Source organism: Pseudochaenichthys georgianus, chromosome 16 (genome assembly GCF_902827115.2).
Source record: "Pseudochaenichthys georgianus chromosome 16, fPseGeo1.2, whole genome shotgun sequence".
Classification (NCBI taxonomy): domain Eukaryota; kingdom Metazoa; phylum Chordata; class Actinopteri; order Perciformes; family Channichthyidae; genus Pseudochaenichthys; species Pseudochaenichthys georgianus.
The window spans coordinates 39,577,969-39,598,065 of record NC_047518.2 but is presented as its reverse complement, the minus strand read 5'-3'; the positions used below and the strand labels follow the sequence as shown (position 1 = coordinate 39,598,065).

General features: G+C 44.8%; 1 protein-coding gene and 1 long non-coding RNA gene across 4 annotated transcripts; both read left to right on the top strand.

Annotated features, from left to right (window-relative positions):
* Window positions 1–1,111: 1,111 nt before the first annotated feature.
* On the top strand, window positions 1,112–12,522 carry LOC139435514 (uncharacterized). Its single transcript, XR_011644762.1, has 6 exons — window positions 1,112–1,149; window positions 1,504–1,855; window positions 2,680–3,009; window positions 11,715–11,821; window positions 12,211–12,271; window positions 12,391–12,522. It is a non-coding gene; the product is annotated as an uncharacterized lncRNA (long non-coding RNA).
* Window positions 12,523–16,033: 3,511 nt separating this feature from the next.
* LOC117460704 (uncharacterized) lies at window positions 16,034–19,647 on the top strand. 3 transcript variants are annotated; one of them, XM_071206176.1, is made up of 3 exons: window positions 16,034–18,357; window positions 18,627–18,898; window positions 19,137–19,647. In XM_071206176.1, the coding sequence occupies exon 1, from the start codon at window positions 16,118–16,120 to the stop codon at window positions 17,195–17,197; it is 1,080 nt and encodes a 359-aa protein (XP_071062277.1). In that variant the 5' UTR covers window positions 16,034–16,117; the 3' UTR covers window positions 17,198–18,357; window positions 18,627–18,898; window positions 19,137–19,647. The 3 variants fall into 3 exon arrangements, with proteins under 3 accessions (XP_071062277.1, XP_071062278.1, XP_071062276.1); XM_071206177.1 differs by having other exon boundaries at window positions 16,034–18,162; window positions 18,754–19,647; XM_071206175.1 differs by having other exon boundaries at window positions 18,627–19,647.
* Window positions 19,648–20,097: the final 450 nt, after the last annotated feature.

Here is a 20,097-nt window from a genome sequence, read left to right as displayed (position 1 = left end):
AGCATCAGACCAAAAAAGCTTTTGAAAATAATCGAATATTTCGATTAAGGTCAACATATAATATTTGTAAATCTGACTCTGAAAGAGTCAGTGCCTCACCAGCCATGAACCTCACCGCACGTCACTGATCTATAAAGCCATGTTGGGTAAACTACCTTTTTTATATCTGCTCTCTGATCTCTCGACGAATTGAAAGTACGTATTGCCTGAGATCTCATGATGTTGTTTTATTGAATGTGCCAAGTGCTAGGACTGTCTTAGGGAAGAAAGCTTTTAGATGTGCAGCTGCACTAACTTGGAACAGCCTGCAAACATGTTTAAAACTGAGCACTTTGGTTCCCCTGCATCATTTAAAAACTCGGCTGGGTGACTTGCTGTTTGATACTCATGGTAGCTGTCACTGTAAATAGAGTTTGTAAACGGTGCCCTGCACATTATGTTGTATGTCATCCTTATTGTTGTTCTGTTGTTTTATGTTACATGTGTAATGTCCTGCAGGTCACCCTTCAAAAAGAGATCTTTTGATCTCAAGGGGCTTCACCTGGTTAAATAAAGGCTACAAAAAAACACACTTTGCCCCTGAACATTATTATAATACAATGTGCATTGTACACATTCCAGAGATTGCACGTTTTACATAAGAGGAAGAAACATTTGTATATGGATATGAGACACTGGATGTAAACTCAACCCATGTATTCATGTGTGTTCAAACTACATAACCACATTGCCCTGTGATCACAGAGGAGAGAAGGATTCAGAGCTGAACAAATAACAGATGTTATTTTTAAGAAGAAAAGACACAGACAATGCAATCAACAATTGACCAGTGAAGACTTAGCATACATCATAGCATACATAGCATACATCACATATGTATACATAGCATGTATACATAGCATACATCATAGCATACATCATAGCGTACATCATTTGTTCATCTTTTTATTATTAAATCTCAATATGTTAAAAATAAAACTAATTTCTGGGCATTGGGTCAACTATTTCATGAACTAATCCCACTTTTAAATCTTGAACTTTGTCTGTTAAATTCAGTCTTTTAACAATTGTATTGCAGTATAACTATATCTTGCTTTCTCCGCCTCATCAGAGTTATGGATTGGATTCTAAATCTCATTCTACTTTCAGGTAAGTGTAACTCCTTTTACTTTCTCTAAGTGAACAGTCTCTGAATAAACATCACTGTAGTGTACTGTAGTTTCTCTCAGCTGCAGCATGTTTTTGATTTTCGATTACACAGTTTCTCTCCTCCAGATATCAAACCAACCAATTTACCAATCATTAACTCAATCAATTACTACATTAATCAGTTAACAAACCAATCACTAACTTAATCATAACTAACTAAATCAACCAACCAACCAATCAATTCAAATCATAATTTAAATGGCTCGTAAAATATAAAAGTGTAATCGAATGTAATTTGAGTATGTTTATTGTATTTTTCAGTTGAAATGTATCTCCACGACTTCTCTCCCACAGCGCTGTGCTCTCTGTCTTCATGTGTACTCCAACCTGAGTTTGTCTTATTCAAAGAAAAGAAAACCTGGCGTGAGGCTCAGAGTTTCTGCAGAGAGGATTGTCTCGACCTGGCCACCATAGAGGACCTGGGAGATATAGAAACAGTGCTGAGATCTGTTGAGGTACGATGATGCCGTGTGGAAAGGGGAGCAGAGGTGGCACTGGTCCATAACTGAAAAAGATGTCTACAAGAAGGGAGAAAGAGATTATTTCATTTGGGACATCCAAGAAGATACTGGTTTCACTGTCTTCAACAACGGGACACTGTTTGTCAGAGAGTGCACCACCACACAACGTTCAATTTGCTTTGATGGTGAGTGACACTTTGATTCTGGAGTCACTCTCTCACACACACACACACACACACACACACACACACACACACACACCACCACCACCACACACACCCACACCACACACCCCCACACACACACACACACACACACACACACACACACACACACACACACACACACACACACACACACACACACACACACACACACACACACACACACACACACACACACACACACACACACACACACACACACACACACACACACACACACACACACACACACACACACACACACACACCACACACACACACACACACACACACACACACACACACACACACACACACACACACACACACACACACAATTTAAAATGTGTGCCTCTACTGTGACATGTCTCCATGCTTTAATGTTCAAAAAGCTCTTTATTTTTCTCATACTACCTCTGTTCACCCTCTGTCTGAAACCAGAGCCCAGTCTGCTCTGATTGGTTAGCTGGCCGGCTCTGTTGTGATTGGTCAACTGCTTAGAGATGTCCCGCCCCTTAGCCTATAACGTACAATGTGTTGGAGCGCTAGCCAATAGGAGAATGAGTGTTACATAGTGATGTCACTATGTTACAGATGTAAACAAAGGAGTCCAATGGAGGCGTTTCAGGCAGGGGTTTTAGCCTTTGCAGACCATTTACATGCACACAAACCGATATAACACGTAGAAGGGAAACCCCCAAAAGCCTGTATACACAAGGCGTCTTTAAGGATCAAAACAATCAGCACCAGTCTTTCTAATACACAGAGAGACACAGAAAACGATAAACTTGTGGTTTTCTTCATAGGAGGAAAACAAGGTAGAGATCAGCACGTACACGTTGCAAATGCTAGGATGGATTGCTGCTCGAGACCACTGCAGACAATTCTTCACAGACCTGGCCAGTGTGAGGAATGATGGGAAGTAGCCGGGGACCAGCAAGTGTGGGTTGGCCTCTTCAGGGACATCTGGGTGTGGTCGGACCAGACATTATCCTCATTCAGATACTGGAAAACAGGCAAAGCTGTTTATACTCCATCTGACGGAAACTGTGGAGCTTTGATGAAGAGCGTTTCTGGACGATGGGGAGAACGGCTACGCAGAGTGACAGAAAAACACCCGTTCCTCTGTAAATGTGGTGAGTTCTTCAATTTCATTATTTCATATTCCCTGTTTAGTTAATTTTTTTAGCTCATAATCTAAATTATTTTATTATTTGTGAGAACAGGTGAACATACAGTATATGTCCATACAATTTCAGTGGAAATATTTTGTAAGAACTACAAAGCAAAACTAACAATTGTAATATTAATCCAATCCAACTTTATTTATATAGCACTTTAAAAACCTTCAGACCAAAGTGCTGTACAGAGAGATAAGCTCACACAACATAATATAAATACATTTAAAATACAAGATACAAACACAAAACAAACCAGAATAAACGTAATAATTAAAAAATAAATAACAGCCATATAATAAAAACAATAGACCACTGAAAGCAAATAAAAGAAATCTACTTGTTTCTGAATGCCTCACATCGCGGAGGGTGCCTCACCCGAAGCGCATATGCGGCGCAATTACTGTAAGCATGCACCCCCCCCCCCCCGGGTGTTTTTTTAATGCTGAAACATTCAGACTGTTGGAAAAACCCAGATAACCTGGAGAAAACCCATTCATGAAGACTACATGGATTTAGGGGGGACAATGGGAACACATTACATTAAAGGTGAACAGGTCTCCCTTGGAAAAGAGATCAATGATCTCAATGGGATTTTATCTGTATAAATAAAGGTTTGAAATGAAATGAAAGGTAGAGGGGGAAAAGTGGGGTAGAGGGGTAGAGGGGATGTAGATTGCCATTTAATTCAGCATCATGAAGTTCTCCTGGTTCCTCTTGATCATTTGAGTTTGCGGAGTGGAATATCTGAGCAATGGTTCCCCTGTCACCATCCTGTGGGTCCGCGACCCCACCCGAGCGGAACGGATCTTTACTGCAGGAGGGTTTGCTATTGTGAGTGGTGTGACGAGGGTACGCTGCACGCTAGTCTCACTGTTCTTCTTCAGAGGTGGTGTGACGAGGGTACGCTGCACTCTAGTCTCACTGTTCTTCTTCAGAGGTGGTGTGACGAGGGTACGCTGCACTCTAGTCTCACTGTTCTTCTTCAGAGGTGGTGTGACGAGGGTACGCTGCACTCTAGTCTCACTGTTCTTCTTCAGAGGTGGTGTGACGAGGGTACGCTGCACTCTAGTCTCACTGTTCTTCTTCAGAGGTGGTGTGACGAGGGTACGCTGCACTCTAGTCTCACTGTTCTTCTTCAGAGGTGGTGTGACGAGGGTACGCTGCACGCTAGTCTCACTGTTCTTCTTCAGAGGTGGTGTGACGAGGGTACGCTGCACTCTAGTCTCACTGTTCTTCTTGTGAAGTCGTGCGACGAGGGTACGCCGCACGCTAATTTCACTGTTCTTCTGCGCGGTGTCCCGGCTTTTAGAAGTGTCCAATCTGGGCGACCGCTCTCCTGTTTCTTTCCCACGGTTCTTTGATGACTCCACCCCAGTTAGGGCAGAGTGTCTTCCTGCAGGTGCTCCCGGTGTTTTAATGGTTGGGGTGCGGGTTGGCCGCAGATCAGCAGTACTGCTCTCTTTGAGCTGAAACTTGTCCTTTTCCAGGTACTGCTTTCTCTTCTCCTCCGAGGAAGCGGTGCACTGGCATGTAGAATTTGCCTTCGTGGGCAACGGTTCACCTGCATCTTTTGAACCATGGCGGGCATCACCAGCTCGGGAAGGTGTTGGCAGGACGTGCGGCCTCACATCCACCGCGGCTTGCTGCAGGCTGCTGCGTTCCTGTTCCCGTTCCCGTTGCCGTTTCATTAAGCACTCCTTGCTAAACGGGTCAGTACCGCGTTTGGGCAACCACTCATCAGTTTCTCGACAGAAGTAATTGTAATCTGGCTCCTCCCGTAATCTCTGAGCTGCTGGATGATGCGCGCTCTCCTGCTCCATGTATTGCTGGATTTGGTTCTCTCCCTCAGCAATCTGTTTCTCCATTTCTCTGGCAGCATGTAATTCCTCTCTTATCTCCTGTTGACGAAGGGCTTTATTTTTAGCAGCATCGGATAATAAATCCTCTTGATGCTTAATGTTGGTTTGTCTTTTTAAATACACTTCTCGATTACTTTGCTCCTCAGACAACCTGTCAAGCTGTTTCAGTTGATGATACCAGTCCAGGCTGTTCTTTTTCTCCTCTCTCTCCTTCTCTTCTTTTCCACGATGTGTTTCCATTCTGTGAGTGGCAATGCTCTTCTGAGCCGCAGCCCTCTTCTCCTTCAGGTCCTTCTGCTGTTTTATCACTTTAGCATCTGCCTCGGCCACTTCCTTGGACAACTTCACCTCCTCTCTCTGGATTCTCTGAGCAGCCTCCTTTTTTTTAGCCGCTGCCAGTTGGTCTTTAACTATATCCTTAGGAATCTGCCTCATCTTGAGTTGTTCTGACTTCTCCTGTTTTCTCTGCTGCAGCAGTTCCTCTATGTCAGTCTGAACACGTTTAGTTTCCTTCTCCTTCATGTTCAGTTTTTCAATTTCTCTTTGTCTGAGGCAGTTTTTTCTACAGATTTCCTCTTTACGAAGTTTTATGTTTTCGTCCTTTGCCTTCTGTTCTTTTCGATGCTCCTCTCTAAGCTTCTGTTTATGCTGTTCATCGAGGGCCCTGAGTTGGTCTCTTTCTTCCTTCTCCTGTCGTCTCTCCTTTTCTATCAACAGATTCTTCTCCTTGGTCTGCTTAACAAGCTCGTTTTTCAGAGCCACATTATCACGGCGTCTCTGACGAATGTTGTCTTCCTCTTTTCTCTGAGCATCAATACATATCTGACGCCTCTTTTCGTCCTCCTCCCTTTTCTGTTGGTTAGCCTTCCTCACTGTCTCTCTATTAGACGCAGCCATAACTGCATTGTCCTTCTTATTTTTTCTTTTAAGAGGTCGCTATTGAACTTCCTGACCCTTGCATTCTGGAAGAACCTCTTATCCTTGGCTGCGTCAAGCGCCAATGATAAGTGCCGGTCTTTTCTCTTTAAATCCACGTCATTTGCAGCCGTCTCAGACCTATAGTCCTCCTCTGCCTGTTTGCGCATCATTGTTTGTTCCCGCTGCTTCAATATGCAGGTTTTGTAGATTGGATGAGCCATTTCAGTTTGTTCTGTGTTGTCGTGTTGTGTTGGGAAAATACCGTCTGTGTCTCTGTGTTGTGTCTCTGTGTTGTGTCTCTGTGTTGTGTCTCTGTGTTGTGTCTCTGTGTTGTGTCTCTGTGTTGTGTCTCTGTGTTGTGTCTATGTGTTGTGTCTCTGTGTTGTGTCTCTGTGTTGTGTCTCTGTGTTGTGTCTCTGTGTTTTGTCTCCACAAACTGATGGACTGAAGTCTTAGCAATTTGGTTCGGAACACAGATCAAGGCGAATGACATCATTAGATAGTGACCTCACATTCCGTGTGACAGCACTTGACTTTTGACTATTAAGTCATTCAAATAATCGCATTCCAAGTTGCCTATACAGTTGCTAGGCAACCAACATTATTGAATTTCACACCTGATTCTAAACTAATGCATTCCAATCAGGGGCGGATCTAGACAAATATTCATGGGGTGGCAGGAGATGTTGAGGGGTGGCATCCCCCGGCAGAAGTATATGCTGATTTAATCGCAGTCATATCAATCAATGTTAACTTGGAAAGCCACAATATTAATATTTTAACTCAATAACATCAGGACAGAGATGTTCACAAGTCTTTTTTTGCAAGTCCAAGTCAAGTCTCAAGTCTTTGGTCACGAGTCCAAGTCAAGTCTCAAGTCTTTGTGGGGTGAGACTTGATCAAGTCTCAAGTCTTTGGTCACGAGTCCAAGTCAAGTCTCAAGTCTCTAAAAAAATAAAAGTCTCATCATGTCTCTTCTGGTTGTAATAAGCCAATTGTCTGCTGCTATCCAGTATGTTAAGAATACTGCACAGCTATATCTAAGAAATTCAAAGCATTTACTGTGTTATTATCACTCCTATATCTATTAGCATACAGTATCAGTACTGATTAGTTGTTTGTTATATGATCACTTTAAACCGGCTATTGCAATGCAATATGAGGACAAACATCACACTTTAGCTAAATACAAACAACTTATAAGCAAAACACTTCAGAATCAGAAATACGTCAAATACATCTTTGTATCAACCGTATTGTTTAATTACACTGGGTCTCTAATGACATCTTTTAAGTCTACTATTAATAAACATAATCCTCTATCCTCTCACTCAAACCCAGTGTCATGGTAACCTGATAAACCTGTAACATTAACGTTACGTGGTCAACAATAAACCTGTAACCTGCCTATAAACCCACAGATGTATTTATGTATGTAACTATGTATTTTTCTACGTTTAACGTTAGCCAGTAGATGGTGGCAGCGGGTAATGATTAACGTTACCGACCTTTTTTATGTCATGTCAAGAGTTGGATGTCAACGCCACTCAACTCAAACAAGCGTGACAAGCAATTCACTAATATTTTCAAATATTCAGTTACAAAGCTAGCAGCAAGCTAAGTTAGCATTACACAGCTGATGCTGAGCTAAACATGTTTGCTAACCGTCCATGCGTTAATGTGACTGACCTCTCCGGGTGACTTTTCAAGTGCCTGATGAAATTCGACGTTGTTGCGCCAGCATCCTTGATTTTGATATTGCAGACTTTGCAGTGTGCGCTCCTTTTGTTGGTGCCGCCGGCGTTTTGTTCGAAGTTTTTGTAGTTGAACCTAATTACAAGCGGTACAGCCGCAGGTGTGCCGCCGGTCGCCATTGTGTTACTACGAGGTAATAACAGAGGCGCGCACGTCTGCGTAATGAGCCCGGCTAAAGTAACTGGATGGCCTACCTGCCTGTCAGCCTTCCATCTGGGCACAAACTGATCTCGTGCCCTCATTGGTCATGTGCACGTTCGTGTGTGTTGGAGGAGGCGGGCTCTATAAGGAAGTAGCAGCCTCGAGCAGATTATCTCCGGTTGTGTATTTTCAAATTCTAGCGATCTCGAGCCGGTTTCTCTCAAATGTACCTACCCCACCTTTAATACGCCAAAAATAGAAAACACAATGATTGTTCACGAGTCCCAACACACGAGTCCAAGTCGAGTCTGAAGTCTTTTGGTCACGAGTCCAAGTCAAGTCTGAAGTCTCTGTGTGTGCGACTTAAGTGCGACTCGAGTCCGAGTCGCAGACTCGAGTCCCCATCTCTGCATCAGGATACATTATTGTGGCACATCATTTAAATATAAATATATAAGGTGGCAGACATCATTTAATGAATTTTAAATGAACAATAACAAATAAAAGACCAGCAGGGTTACCAAATCTATGCAGACTGCTGCAATACGTACATTAATTAACTGTCTCTTCGATGTTTGTCTGAATATGATAATATTAACAATCATATCATTCTTATCAGCTGTCAATCACTTTTATGATTCACATATTCATTTATTATTCAATAAACTATATTTTTTGGAGGAGTTAATGATGAATGTTCCTCAAGATGCTTGCTCACCCTCCTTCAAATTTGAATGACTATATCAAAACTCAAAAGATTCAAAGGAACAGTTCAGCGCAGCACGACTTTACTGCAAACAGTTACAACCTTGACTTTACATCAGAAAGAACAAACATTAAAGAAGTGACTAACTGCATCAATTAGGGTTAAAAAACGTGTATTCAGCTAAAATATATACACCGCTGCAGCTATTATGCAGTGGAAAGTCCTTACCTACTGGCCAGTTAAATCCTTTGTGCCTGTAGCCATCAGGCTGCACAACAATGTTACTGGACATAAATACACACTGTTTCCATACATCCATGCAAATATATGTAATATGTATGACCCAATATGTATTATGTTCATTTTCATTCATTTCTTACTTCATAGTTTATATGACCCAATGTAGCTATATAGGCTCATTTTTATTTTGTATTCATTTCTTATTTCATAGTTTTTGTATTTGAATCTTTGATTTTATTAATCTGTGTGAATCTGTGCTGTCCTGTTTTTCATTCTTACCCTGTTGCTGTTTGAACTGCTGAATTTCCCCACGGGGATTAATAAAGGTCCATCTTATCTTAAATCAAAGTGGTTACTTTTTTTTGGCTGGGCAGTGTAGTTGTACGTTTTATTTGACTTTCTCAGTAATTAAAACAGTTTTTTGGGGGCAGACCCCCACTGTTATGGAAATCTTAGACCTAGTCAATACTGTGGAGATATACAATTAGAATGATCAATCAATAAACTGCCTCGAAGGCACAGGTCTCACAGAGTATAGGATAGTTTGCAGGAGTGTGCGCAATAGTCACAGAATAGCAAAGCTTATACAAGATAGGGCGAGCAGACAGAGTTTTGTGTAGCGGCGGAACGCCTCAGAAATCTGCTTTCACAAGGATGTCTCATATTGTTATTAGACGCATGTCCTTGAGCTGGAGAAAGTATAACGGTTCTCAGAATATGGAAGTTCATGTGTGACTTTGTGTGAAGAGGAGGAGTCTCAACATAGTCTACCAAATCAGCTCTGTGGCCGTGAAGCGCTTGGGAATAATAACCCTCATTAAGAGTATGCAGAGAAAAAGCACATATCAGGAAAATTGTACAGTAGTGTTAGACAATGCTTTTAGAAGCATTTGGTTTTACCCAAGCGGCAAACTCTGGGGAACAGCCGGGAAGCCAATACGGAAGTGCCACACACTGCAGTTCATATAGTGGCCGATAGGCGATGGCTGCAGAAAGGAGCAATTTCCATAGACCCCCATGTTAAAATGCCCAACTTTACAGCAGAAAAAAACATGTTTCTATCCCTGGCTCTTTTATTATCGATATAGTTAGATTCCACCTTCATGATTATGGATCTGTGAGTGAATTGTTTTCTAACAGGACCCTTTTATTTATATTAGGTCTTAAAGTTGTTGCATTAATTAGGGCGTGGTCACGTTGATGGACACGTACATGCCTCACTGTCAGCTAACAGCAACTTGCCCACTCTGCTAGGCTACAACCATAGAGGCTACAACGTTAGTTAGTCATAGTACTTGACCCTTTAGCTTTAGCCGTGTTCGTGGTGATATACCAGACAATTAAGATGTCGTGCTGTGCGCTTGAATGTACTAACAGAACTTCCAAGAAGTCTACTCACAGTTTTTTTCGGTGAGTAAAATGATAATATTATACATGTTAACCCCGTTAGCAGGTGTTTGTGTGCTTGTTAGCAGTGTTGTAGTCAAGTCACCAATTCACGAGTCCAAGTCACCCTCGAGTCACCACTCTTCGAGTCCGAGTCCAAGTCCGAGTCACCAAGGGAGAGTCGTAGTCGAGTCCGAGTCCAAGTCCGAGTCACCCAAGGAGTGTCCAAGTCGAGTCCGAGTCCGAGTCATCATTACCTGTGTTCGAGTCCGAGTCCAATTCCGAGTCACTTAAGAAGAGTCCAAGTCAAGTCCGAGTCACAAGTCTTCATGTATTAATCTTCGTGGATATATGTTTTGAAATGTAGCTGCTCCTCTACATTGCTGTTATCCTGTCTATTGAACTGCTGTGAAGCGACTTTGGCTACAATTCTTGTAATAGGTGCTATACAAATATAAAGCTTATTTCTAATATTCATATTATTATTATATATAAATAAACTATATTTAAAATGAGTTACCTTTTAGAGAAGTGATTATATTTGTATGCCAATATTTTCCTATGGTAAAGTTTTCGTTTTGCACTTTTATTTTGATAGTAATAAGATTGGGACTCTTATTTTGAAGGAACTTTTACGGGTTAAATCAGTTTACTGATAAAGATTTAGCCCCAGAAAGCACATGGCTACTTAGCATGCAAAATGACGTCATTCTGCATGTTAAGTATGTGCTTTCGTGTTATGGCTGAATCTTTATTTATTGATTAGATCACGTTACTCTGATGATAGTGTTCAAGACAGCCTATATGTCTGAACTCGACCCTTAGAGTAATGTGTTACGGAGCCTTCTCTTCTATATTGTTTCCACATAACGAGCATTTTGCTCTTTTCCAATGTGGAAGCAGAATGTGTGAAAGCATACAGCACGATGCGGGGTGTGTCTGTAGACATCTCTAGACTGGAACAGCGGGGCCCAGTACGTGAACTCGCCATACAGGATAGAGGACATCAGACTCCAGAGAAAATGTGCTCGAGTCCGAGTCCAAGTCGGAGCGTCAATGTACGAGTCGAGTCCGAGTCATCGTGGGGGGGGGGAATTCACGAGTCCGAGTCCAAGTCATCCTGTGCGAGAATTCACGAGTCCAAGTCCGAGTCGCGTCAATCAGTGCGCGAGTCCGAGTCGAGTCCCGAAAATCGGCACTCAAGTCCGACTCGAGTCCGAGTCCAGGACTCGAGTACTCCATCTCTGCTTGTTAGCTTAGCTTGTTATGTAGCTTATTAGCCAGCTAAGGACGTAACCCTCTATACATGTGTATATATATATACAGTTTAGTTTATGATTCAGCCTTGGGTAAGACTTTTATAGTCTATGGCTATGACGCCCATAATGCTAAATGGGAGCAAATGTTAAAAGGGGACCCAATTATCCCAGTGGTGGCCGCCGGAGTCCGCCGCCGAAGCTAACCGGAGCCGTAGCTAGCCCTTTGCAGCTCCGTTAGCTTCGGCCAGCGGCGGAGTACGGCGTTATAACTGGAGATCAAGGAATGCAGCGAAACGCGGACTTGGTTCGCCTGCAGCCCGCTATAGTATTAGCCAGAGCTATTTAATAGAAGAGTTACGACATCTCCGTTCACTCCAATGGACCACTTTTTTACAGCAATGGCGGATCGTGGAGCCTCTCAATCGTTCCCCGGAAGTTAGCGCCAAGGCTGGCAGAGCTGTGGAGTTGCAGCATAATACACCGTTCGTGACGGACTTTTAAAGGTAAGAAGAAGTTTAAAGATTTATATTGCGGATATTATCAGTACATCTGATTCAAATTAACATGTGTATTAAAGGATGTCAGTGGATTATCCCTAAATTAGTAGATTTAGGGAACGTTTACAGATAACAGATTAAGCTAGCATACCGAAGCAAGTTAGCAAAACACGTTGAACAGCCTTTTAATTGTAAATTCCGTTCTCTTAATGTCATTTCGTCCAACATGTTGAATTAGAGAAGAGGGGCTTCTAAACGGGATTGTATGCGGGGGTGGAGGGAGTTAAATATTAGATAAATATAACTTTGGTGCGTGTAAGAGTGAGTGTTTTTAGCAGAGCCATATTGTGTCCTTGTGATTCTGTTGATTATTACCTGTCTGTATAATGTTGCAGCTCATCTGATTCTGGATTGATGGCAAAGGGAGAGGGACTTAAGTGAGAGTGAAAACACAAGGTAAGTTTAATACTACTGTTTTATATAAGTAAACACCTTATCTCCCCAAGGCATTTCCCATCCAATAGGTGTGCTGTGTGTGTATAACCCTTTCTCCTGTCTGTTACTCCCTCTTTCAGCACAAGAACCAGAGGGGGGTTCAATGGAGCCTGAATACCTGCACTGAGACCCTCACCCTGCACCCTGAGTCTCAACTCTGTGTTTTTCAAGCCTTTCCCTGTTTTTTTGTATTAAACAAAACATTAAGCTTTCCCAATGGCGTGGTTTTCGTTTTATGAAAAAGTGCAAATGCAGTGTTTGTATATAATTACATCACATATTGTGTTGCTGTTGGTCGTGAAATTGCTCCTGCTGACTTGAGCCAGCCATTTTTTCCTCCGCTCTGTGTCAGTGGGGAAGCCGTACATTCGTACTCCTTTCTCTGAGCGATTAGAGCATCCCCAGGCAGCACAGCAAACCATGGTGGCTACTAGGAGGCAGCACAGCAAACCAGAACAACACGGAGGAAAAGGCACCGACAAACTGCATGATATGCTATTCAATGTTTATTGAATCCCATGTAATGTAGCTCAGTGTAAGTTCAATCAGGAAGACAACAGCATCGGGTGTCACACGTTATTTCAATAAGTGATCAGGGGCATTACGCCCCGGCTAGCCAATCATCGCACCTGCTAACCTCTTTAAATCTGCTCTCCCCTTCCTGTCAGTTGTCATTTCAGGTGTCAACGCAAAAGGTAGTAAACGAATACTCCTCCGTAAACACTCAGAAAAGAAAGAAAAACAAACCACAATGTCTAACACAGACTCTTCCGAGAACGAACCGTTTTCGAAGGATCTCGATCCTGGCTCCGATGTACCTCCGGATGCAGCTTCGAACTCCTCAAGCCTCCGGCGCATGAGCGCCCGCCTGGCTTCCCGTGACAGCTCACAATCAGCAGAAGCAAACTTCATAATCACCCATTTACGGCAGCAGGGTATCTCTGCAGCCTCAGATCTCCCTCTCTCCCAGCTCAGGGAGCTCTCGGACCAAGTCTCCGGCGCGGTCCATCAGCCCAGGGCAGCAGCCCCAGCAGCTCCAGCCAACTCTCCAGCTATCACCCCCGAGAGGCCGGAGCGAGGACGCGGGCGGAGCCGCGGGGGGAAAAGGAAAAAAAAGTCAAGTCCCTCTAGAGCCGGTCCATCTAAAAGGTCCACCTTTCCACAGGCTCACCCAAGCGTCGCCCAGCCCGGGAGCCCCGGTAATCAGCCACTAACGGATAGCATTAGGGGTGTTGAAAATAATCGTTTCTACGATGCATTGCGATGCGGACGTGGACGATTCGGTCTCGATGCAGTGACGGAAGATAATCGGTTATAGAGTAGTAACGTTGATTCCTGATTTTCCGGCCGCGGCTTTACTATAACGTTTTTTCTGTCACTTTAATATCAAATCGGTCGGTGACGCAGAGATCAGGGAACATACGTGACAGCGGCACAGCAACACCGAACACGGAGCAGTCTGCTTTATCCACCAACACAACAACACCAGTCCAGAACCCACAGCAGAAGGACCCGCTCTGAATCACTCCGTGTTGCTGCGGCTCAGAGACACAGACAGGGATTTATGTTTTTCAAAAATAATCGCGTTACAATCATGTCAGGTTTTTGGTGGATTTAATTAAGTCTTGGATTGCAGAGTATGAATGTCCTCTAGCAATTTTCAGATGATATATACGTGTGTAAAGTTTGTGAAGGCAGGAGGAAAAAAGCTTCCGCGATCACCGTCTCCTCTCCGTTCCTCCAAGCCCCGCCCCCTCCCTGAAAATAATGAGTGACATGCTGATAGTGACCCGATAGAAACTTTATTATTCACTTAATCACTGAGATATAATGAAGCTAATTTTATCTTTCATTCATTGGATTTATGTAACAGTAAAACAGAGAATGTAAGTGTGCACCCACATGCAGTATTTTAGTTTGTATATGCTGTTGTAAATACTCCTGTTGTCTGCTGTGTTCAGACTCACGTCCTGTGTGTGATGCCTCATTCAGGACATTCAGTGTCCTTTCTTAACAGAAGGCCGTGGCTAGAAGCTGCAGCTAGACTGCAGAAGCATTAGCTTTTTGTTTTTGAGGATGGAACAACTTCACACACGGAGGCTAGACCTATACAATTCATTTATTTTGGTTTATAAATGAATGTCAAGACATTTATGTTATTGATTTCTGAAGCACTTTCTAAATAATAAAAAGAGAGTTCATATGTATTGACTGCATGTATGCATTGATGAAAAATAAGCCATGTGCAGTAATCTAGAAAATTGAGGATGCAACGCATTGGTATGAATCGAGATGCACCGGGATGCACCGGGATATCGAACCGAATCGAATCGTTGACAGGATAATCGTAATCGAATCGAATCGTGAGACCAGTGAAGATGCACAGCCCTAGATAGCAAACTCCCTGCAATCGTTGGCTAGCTCTATGCTGCTAATTGACGCTCGCCTGCAGGCCATGGATAAAGGCCCCATCGGAGCTTCAACCTCTTCTGCGAACTGGGCCTCGGTCCCCGCTTCGCTGCCAACAGGATTTATGCCAGGTCTCGGGGGTTTCCCTCCACAAATCATAGCTCCCCCTCACTCCCTGGCTTCAGCACTCCCAGCGCCTCACTCAGGTAGGCCTCATATTCCCCAGAGCGCTCACATTTCCTCTCGGCTGAGAGCGAAAATCCTCGAAGGGAAAGACATAAATTTAGTCACCCTCATCTTGCCTTCCCCGGAGTGCGACAAGTCAATCGCCACGGGAGGAAGCATCACTGCCGTTTTTAAGTCCGCAGATCCTCGGCTCCTCAGAGACCTCAACATAGGACAATTTTTGGTTGCTTTCGGCATCTTCCGCGATGTCCTGTGTTCCGTTTACCCGGAAAGAAGAGTTGAGTTAGACGCTTATCTGGGCCTCATCGGCGATCTTTATCTCAAATTCGGGAAATCCACGTTCTACTCCTATCACAAGAGCTTTTCTAGCAAAGCAGCGCTTCACTTAGCCCACTGCAACGTTCGCCTGGACTGGTCCGTGCTGGACACCGAGTTGCTCGTGATGGCGACTGGCGGGCAACAAGTTGTTTCGTGCATCAGCTGCGGGACGCAGGGCCACACCTCCCCCTTCTGCCCATCAGTGCCTTTCTCCGGGTTCAGAGCTTTTCCTGCGTCACAGTCGGGGAATAATAAACAAAAAAAACAGGTGCAGAATAGTACCTGCAGGGAGGCTCACCCGAAGTCAGTTTGCCCCAGGCGCGGGCACGTGAAGTTCCCGCAGCAGAAACCACGTGGGGGAAAAAACTCCTGAAACATCACCTTTCCACCCCCATCAACATCCCACATTTAGCAGCAGCGCTTTCTACTCACCCAGATCCCGTGTTCGTAGAATATCTTCTGTCAGGGCTCTCTCAAGGGTTCAGGGTCGGGGTTATTTCTCCTCCCTCCGTGTCCCTTGTTTCAAAAAATCTGCAATCAGCATTTAAAGAACCCACCATAGTCTCCCAGCTTATCGAGAAAGAACTCAACAAAGGATACCTTATCGGTCCGTTTCACTCACCCCCGTTCTCAGTGTTCCGGACAAGCCCAATAGGAATAGCCACGAGTAAATACTCTGAGAAAAAAAGGCTGATTTTCGATCTGTCCGCACCCCGCTCCGGCCCGTTTTGCAGTATTAACAGCCTTATTCCTCCAGAGCCATTCTCCCTTCATTATGCCTCAGTCGATAACGCAATCAAACTAATTAAGTTTGCGGGGCAAGGAGCCTGGCTCTCCAAGGCAGATATTACTGACGCATTCAAGATCATTCCCATCCATCCATCCCAGTGGAACATGTTCGGTATTAAGTGGGAAGCTAAATTCTACTTTGCAGTTCGCTTGACTTTCGGGTGCAGAAGTAGCCCCTGTATTTTTAATTCCTTTTCCGAAGCTCTCTGCTGGATTCTGCTGAATAATGTCAGGATTCCCTCCGTTCTCCACTTGCTGGACGATTTTCTCCTCATAGATCCCCCTCGGGATAACTCAGGCGCTTCCCTGGCGAAACTCAAATGCTGCTTTCAGGAGCTAGGCGTCCCCCTGTCCGGAGAGAAAACCATAGGACCCGACACTAGCTTGGAGTTTTTAGGCATCACACTCGACACTATAGACATGAAAGCATCTCTCCCCATCGCCAAACTGCAGCGCATACGCGACATCACTAAATCCTATTGCGAGCAACAAGTCATCACCAAACAGCAGCTGCTCTCCCTCCTCGGGCACCTCAACTTTGCCATGCGCGTCATCCCCCAGGGGCGCTCATTCATCTCCCGCCTCCTGGACGCAGCGTCGGCTGTAACAAACCTCCACGACCGCGTGTTTCTAGACGAAGGCTGCCGCTCAGACCTATGCTTCTGGTCTCTCCTGCTCGCCCACTGGAATGGCATCACCTTCTTTTACGACGACCTCGTGTACTCCTCTGATTCCATGAGGTTTTTCACGGACGCTGCCCCATCCGTGGGTTTTGGGGGTTTCTTTCAGGGAGAGTGGTTCGCGGGCCCGTGGCCTCCCTCATTTCCCAATCATGCCTCATCCTCCGCCCTGCACGAGATCTATCCGATTGCTGTTGCCTGCCACGTGTGGGGCCACCTCTGGCTACGGAAACGCATCTCGGTCCTCTGCGACAACCAGTCAGTGGTCTGGATCATCAATAAAGGTCGCTCCTCTTGTAGTGACATCATGCCGTTCATGAGAAGCATCACGTGGTCCTCCCTCACTCACAACTTCTTCATCTCAGCTCGTCACGTCCCCGGCCACCTCAATATAGTGGCTGATTCCCTCTCTCGCTTTCAATTTCAGACCTTCCGGAACCTCTGCCCGGAAGCCAGCCCGCAACCCGTTGGGATTCCTCCTCTGCATCTCCTCTCTCTACATTAAACAAGAGCCCCTTAGCTAGGCACCTAGAGTCGGCCAGATATTTTATGAGGAAAGGCTTAGCCACTTCCACCCTCAGAACGTACGACTTTGCATGGAGAACGTTTGCGTTCTTTTGTGTTTCCGTAGGCATCTCACTTAGACCCGTTCTCATCCCCACCGTGTGCGCCTTCATGTGCTACTGCGCCACTGATCGCCACCTCAAACCCCAATACATCCGGGGCCTCTTAGCAGGAGTACAATTTAACGTTCGCTGCTTCGATCCCAGCTTCCCCAGCTTGCTTGCTAACCTATCCGTTAAACTCATACTTAGAGGTCTTCTAAAAACGTTTCCCCCAGCGTTAGACCATAGACGACCCATTACACTCTCCACTCTGCGCCTTATGCTCTCCAAACTTAGAGAAGGATTATTTTCTCCCTACATCGACGCCCTACTCGACGCCGTATTTCTGCTGGCATTTTATGCTTTTCTTAGACCAGGCGAATTTACCACAGCTTCACGATCATTCAATCCCAATCAAGACGTCTGCCTTAACGACCTATCCTTCCACGCTAGCCATTTTAGTTTAAACATTAAACACTCAAAATGCGGAGGCGCTTGCTCCGTCATCGCAGCTCGCAACGATTCCCCGTTCTGCCCTTATGGATCCATGATCAAATTCCTGCGTCTTAGACCTTCCATTAATCCTCTCTCACCACTATTTCTTATTTCAGGGGATTTTCCCTTAACTCAACACCAGTTCAATCATTACCTTAAGCAAGTTCTCATTAGATCCGGCTTATCGCCCCAATTATTCTCGGGGCATTCGTTCAGGATAGGCGCAGCTACCTCCGCTGCTAATCAAGGCGTCTCATCCTCATCCCTGCAACAACTCGGACGATGGTCCTCCTCTGCCTTCACATCCTACATCCGCCCGGACATCAGTGCCGTGCTGGCTATCCAAAGGTCCCTCAAACACTAAAAGATGGTAAATATACCTATAACTGGTGGTGGTAACATGTCAGCATGTATACGTGTCTACGGTTCCGGATCTGTCAGGCTATGACTCCGGATCTGCGTATGCTAATCCCGCAAGTGCAGGTCGCGAACGTGGGTCCGAGTCAAGTTGCCGACTCAGGTCCGCGGTTAGGTTTAACCCTGCGGGCGCAGGTTGCGGACACAGGTCCGCGCTTAGGTTTAACCCTGCGGGCGCAGGTTGCGGACACAGGTCCGCGCTTAGGTTTAACCCTGCGGGCGCAGGTTGCGGACACAGGTCCGCGCTTAGGTTTAACCCTGCGGGCGCAGGTTGCGGACACAGGTCCGCGCTTAGGTTTAACCCTGCGGGCGCAGGTTGCGGACACAGGTCCGCGCTTAGGTTTAACCCTGCGGGCGCAGGTTGCGGCCAGTGGGTCCGCGCTTAGGTTTAACCCTGCGGGCGCAGGTTGCGGCCAGTGGGTCTGCGTCATGGTAAACCTGCGTGCAGGTTTCGGGCAGTGGTCCCGCACATGACTAACCCCGCAGCCCGGAAGCGATTCCGGCGCTCATCATGTCCCCATGTTAATCTCCTTTTCATCCATAGATCTCCGCAGCCAGCCGCAAGGTAAGGATTGCTCACAGCTCCGTACTTCATACTTCACTTCTTTTGGGGGTTCATCAGAGCGATTCTTTCCCTCCTGAATGATCATCCTGCAAACCCGGGGCCTAGTCGCCAAAACATCATTACAGTTACTTGTTGTAATACGTCAATCACTATTCCCGCATATCATGTGTCCCGATAAATAAACATGTACTCATACATCACGTCTCTCCTGATTGAAATGTAGCTCAGTGTAAGTTCAATCAGGAAGACAACAGCATCGGGTGTCACACGTTATTTCAATAAGTGATCAGGGGCATTACGCCCCGGCTAGCCAATCATCGCACCTGCTAACCTCTTTAAATCTGCTCTCCCCTTCCTGTCAGTTGTCATTTCAGGTGTCAACGCAAACCCTCCTCCACCCCTTCGCCTCCTGTCTCCTAAATACAGGGCCAAGCTAAACCTTCTCCCTTCAGATCGGACTGAACTACTATCACCACCACCAGTGTCTAGACCCCGGGGGGTTCATCAGAGCGATTCTTTCCCTCCTGAATGATCATCCTGCAAACCCGGGGCCTAGTCGCCAAAACATCATTACAGTTACTTGTTGTAATACGTCAATCACTATTCCCGCATATCATGTGTCCCGATAAATAAACATGTACTCATACATCACGTCTCTCCTGATTGAATTTGCAATGGATGTTCCTAAAACAACACATTTAACATCATCATTATCATCATATGCTGCTAGTCCTGCTGCTGCTGCTAGTCCTTTGATAGTCACCTGTCGGTCTCCTGTCCTTTCTGAAAGCCATAAAGATGACATTAGTCATTTAGATAACTTGTGTCCTCAGTTACCATGGGATTACTGAAACTACCATGAATTTAAGAAAATGGTAGAAATGAATCCAATCTGAATTTTAAAGCATTACTTTAGATCCCCTCCCTCTAAATGTATCAATAAACATTAGAAAGTGATGCTCCTGACTACCATACAAGTTTAAGAAGATAATATTGGTTTGAAAGAATTCAAAGCTATAAATAAACAGCAACAGGCTCTTTAACAAGGTACTGTGAGTAACATGTAAACTAGTTGTTCACACTAATCCTAATATTATCACTTAATATTAGCAAATTCGATTTTATTTTTTAAAACATATTGATGTAAATACACACACATATCGATTTGTTGTATAAATATTGCAAATCAAAACCTTTATTCACTAATAATTAACAAAAATCGTAGTTCTATCTCCTGTTATCAATGCATTCACATTGCCCGCCATGAACTTCCGGGGAACGATCCCTCGTCTACATGAACCACGTGACGATAACCGTTTTGGG

Excerpts from the sequence above, each read along its gene's own strand:
- LOC117460704 (XM_071206177.1), top strand. The coding sequence starts at position 16,118 with ATGTTCGGTATTAAGTGGGAAGCTAAATTCTACTTTGCAGTTCGCTTG.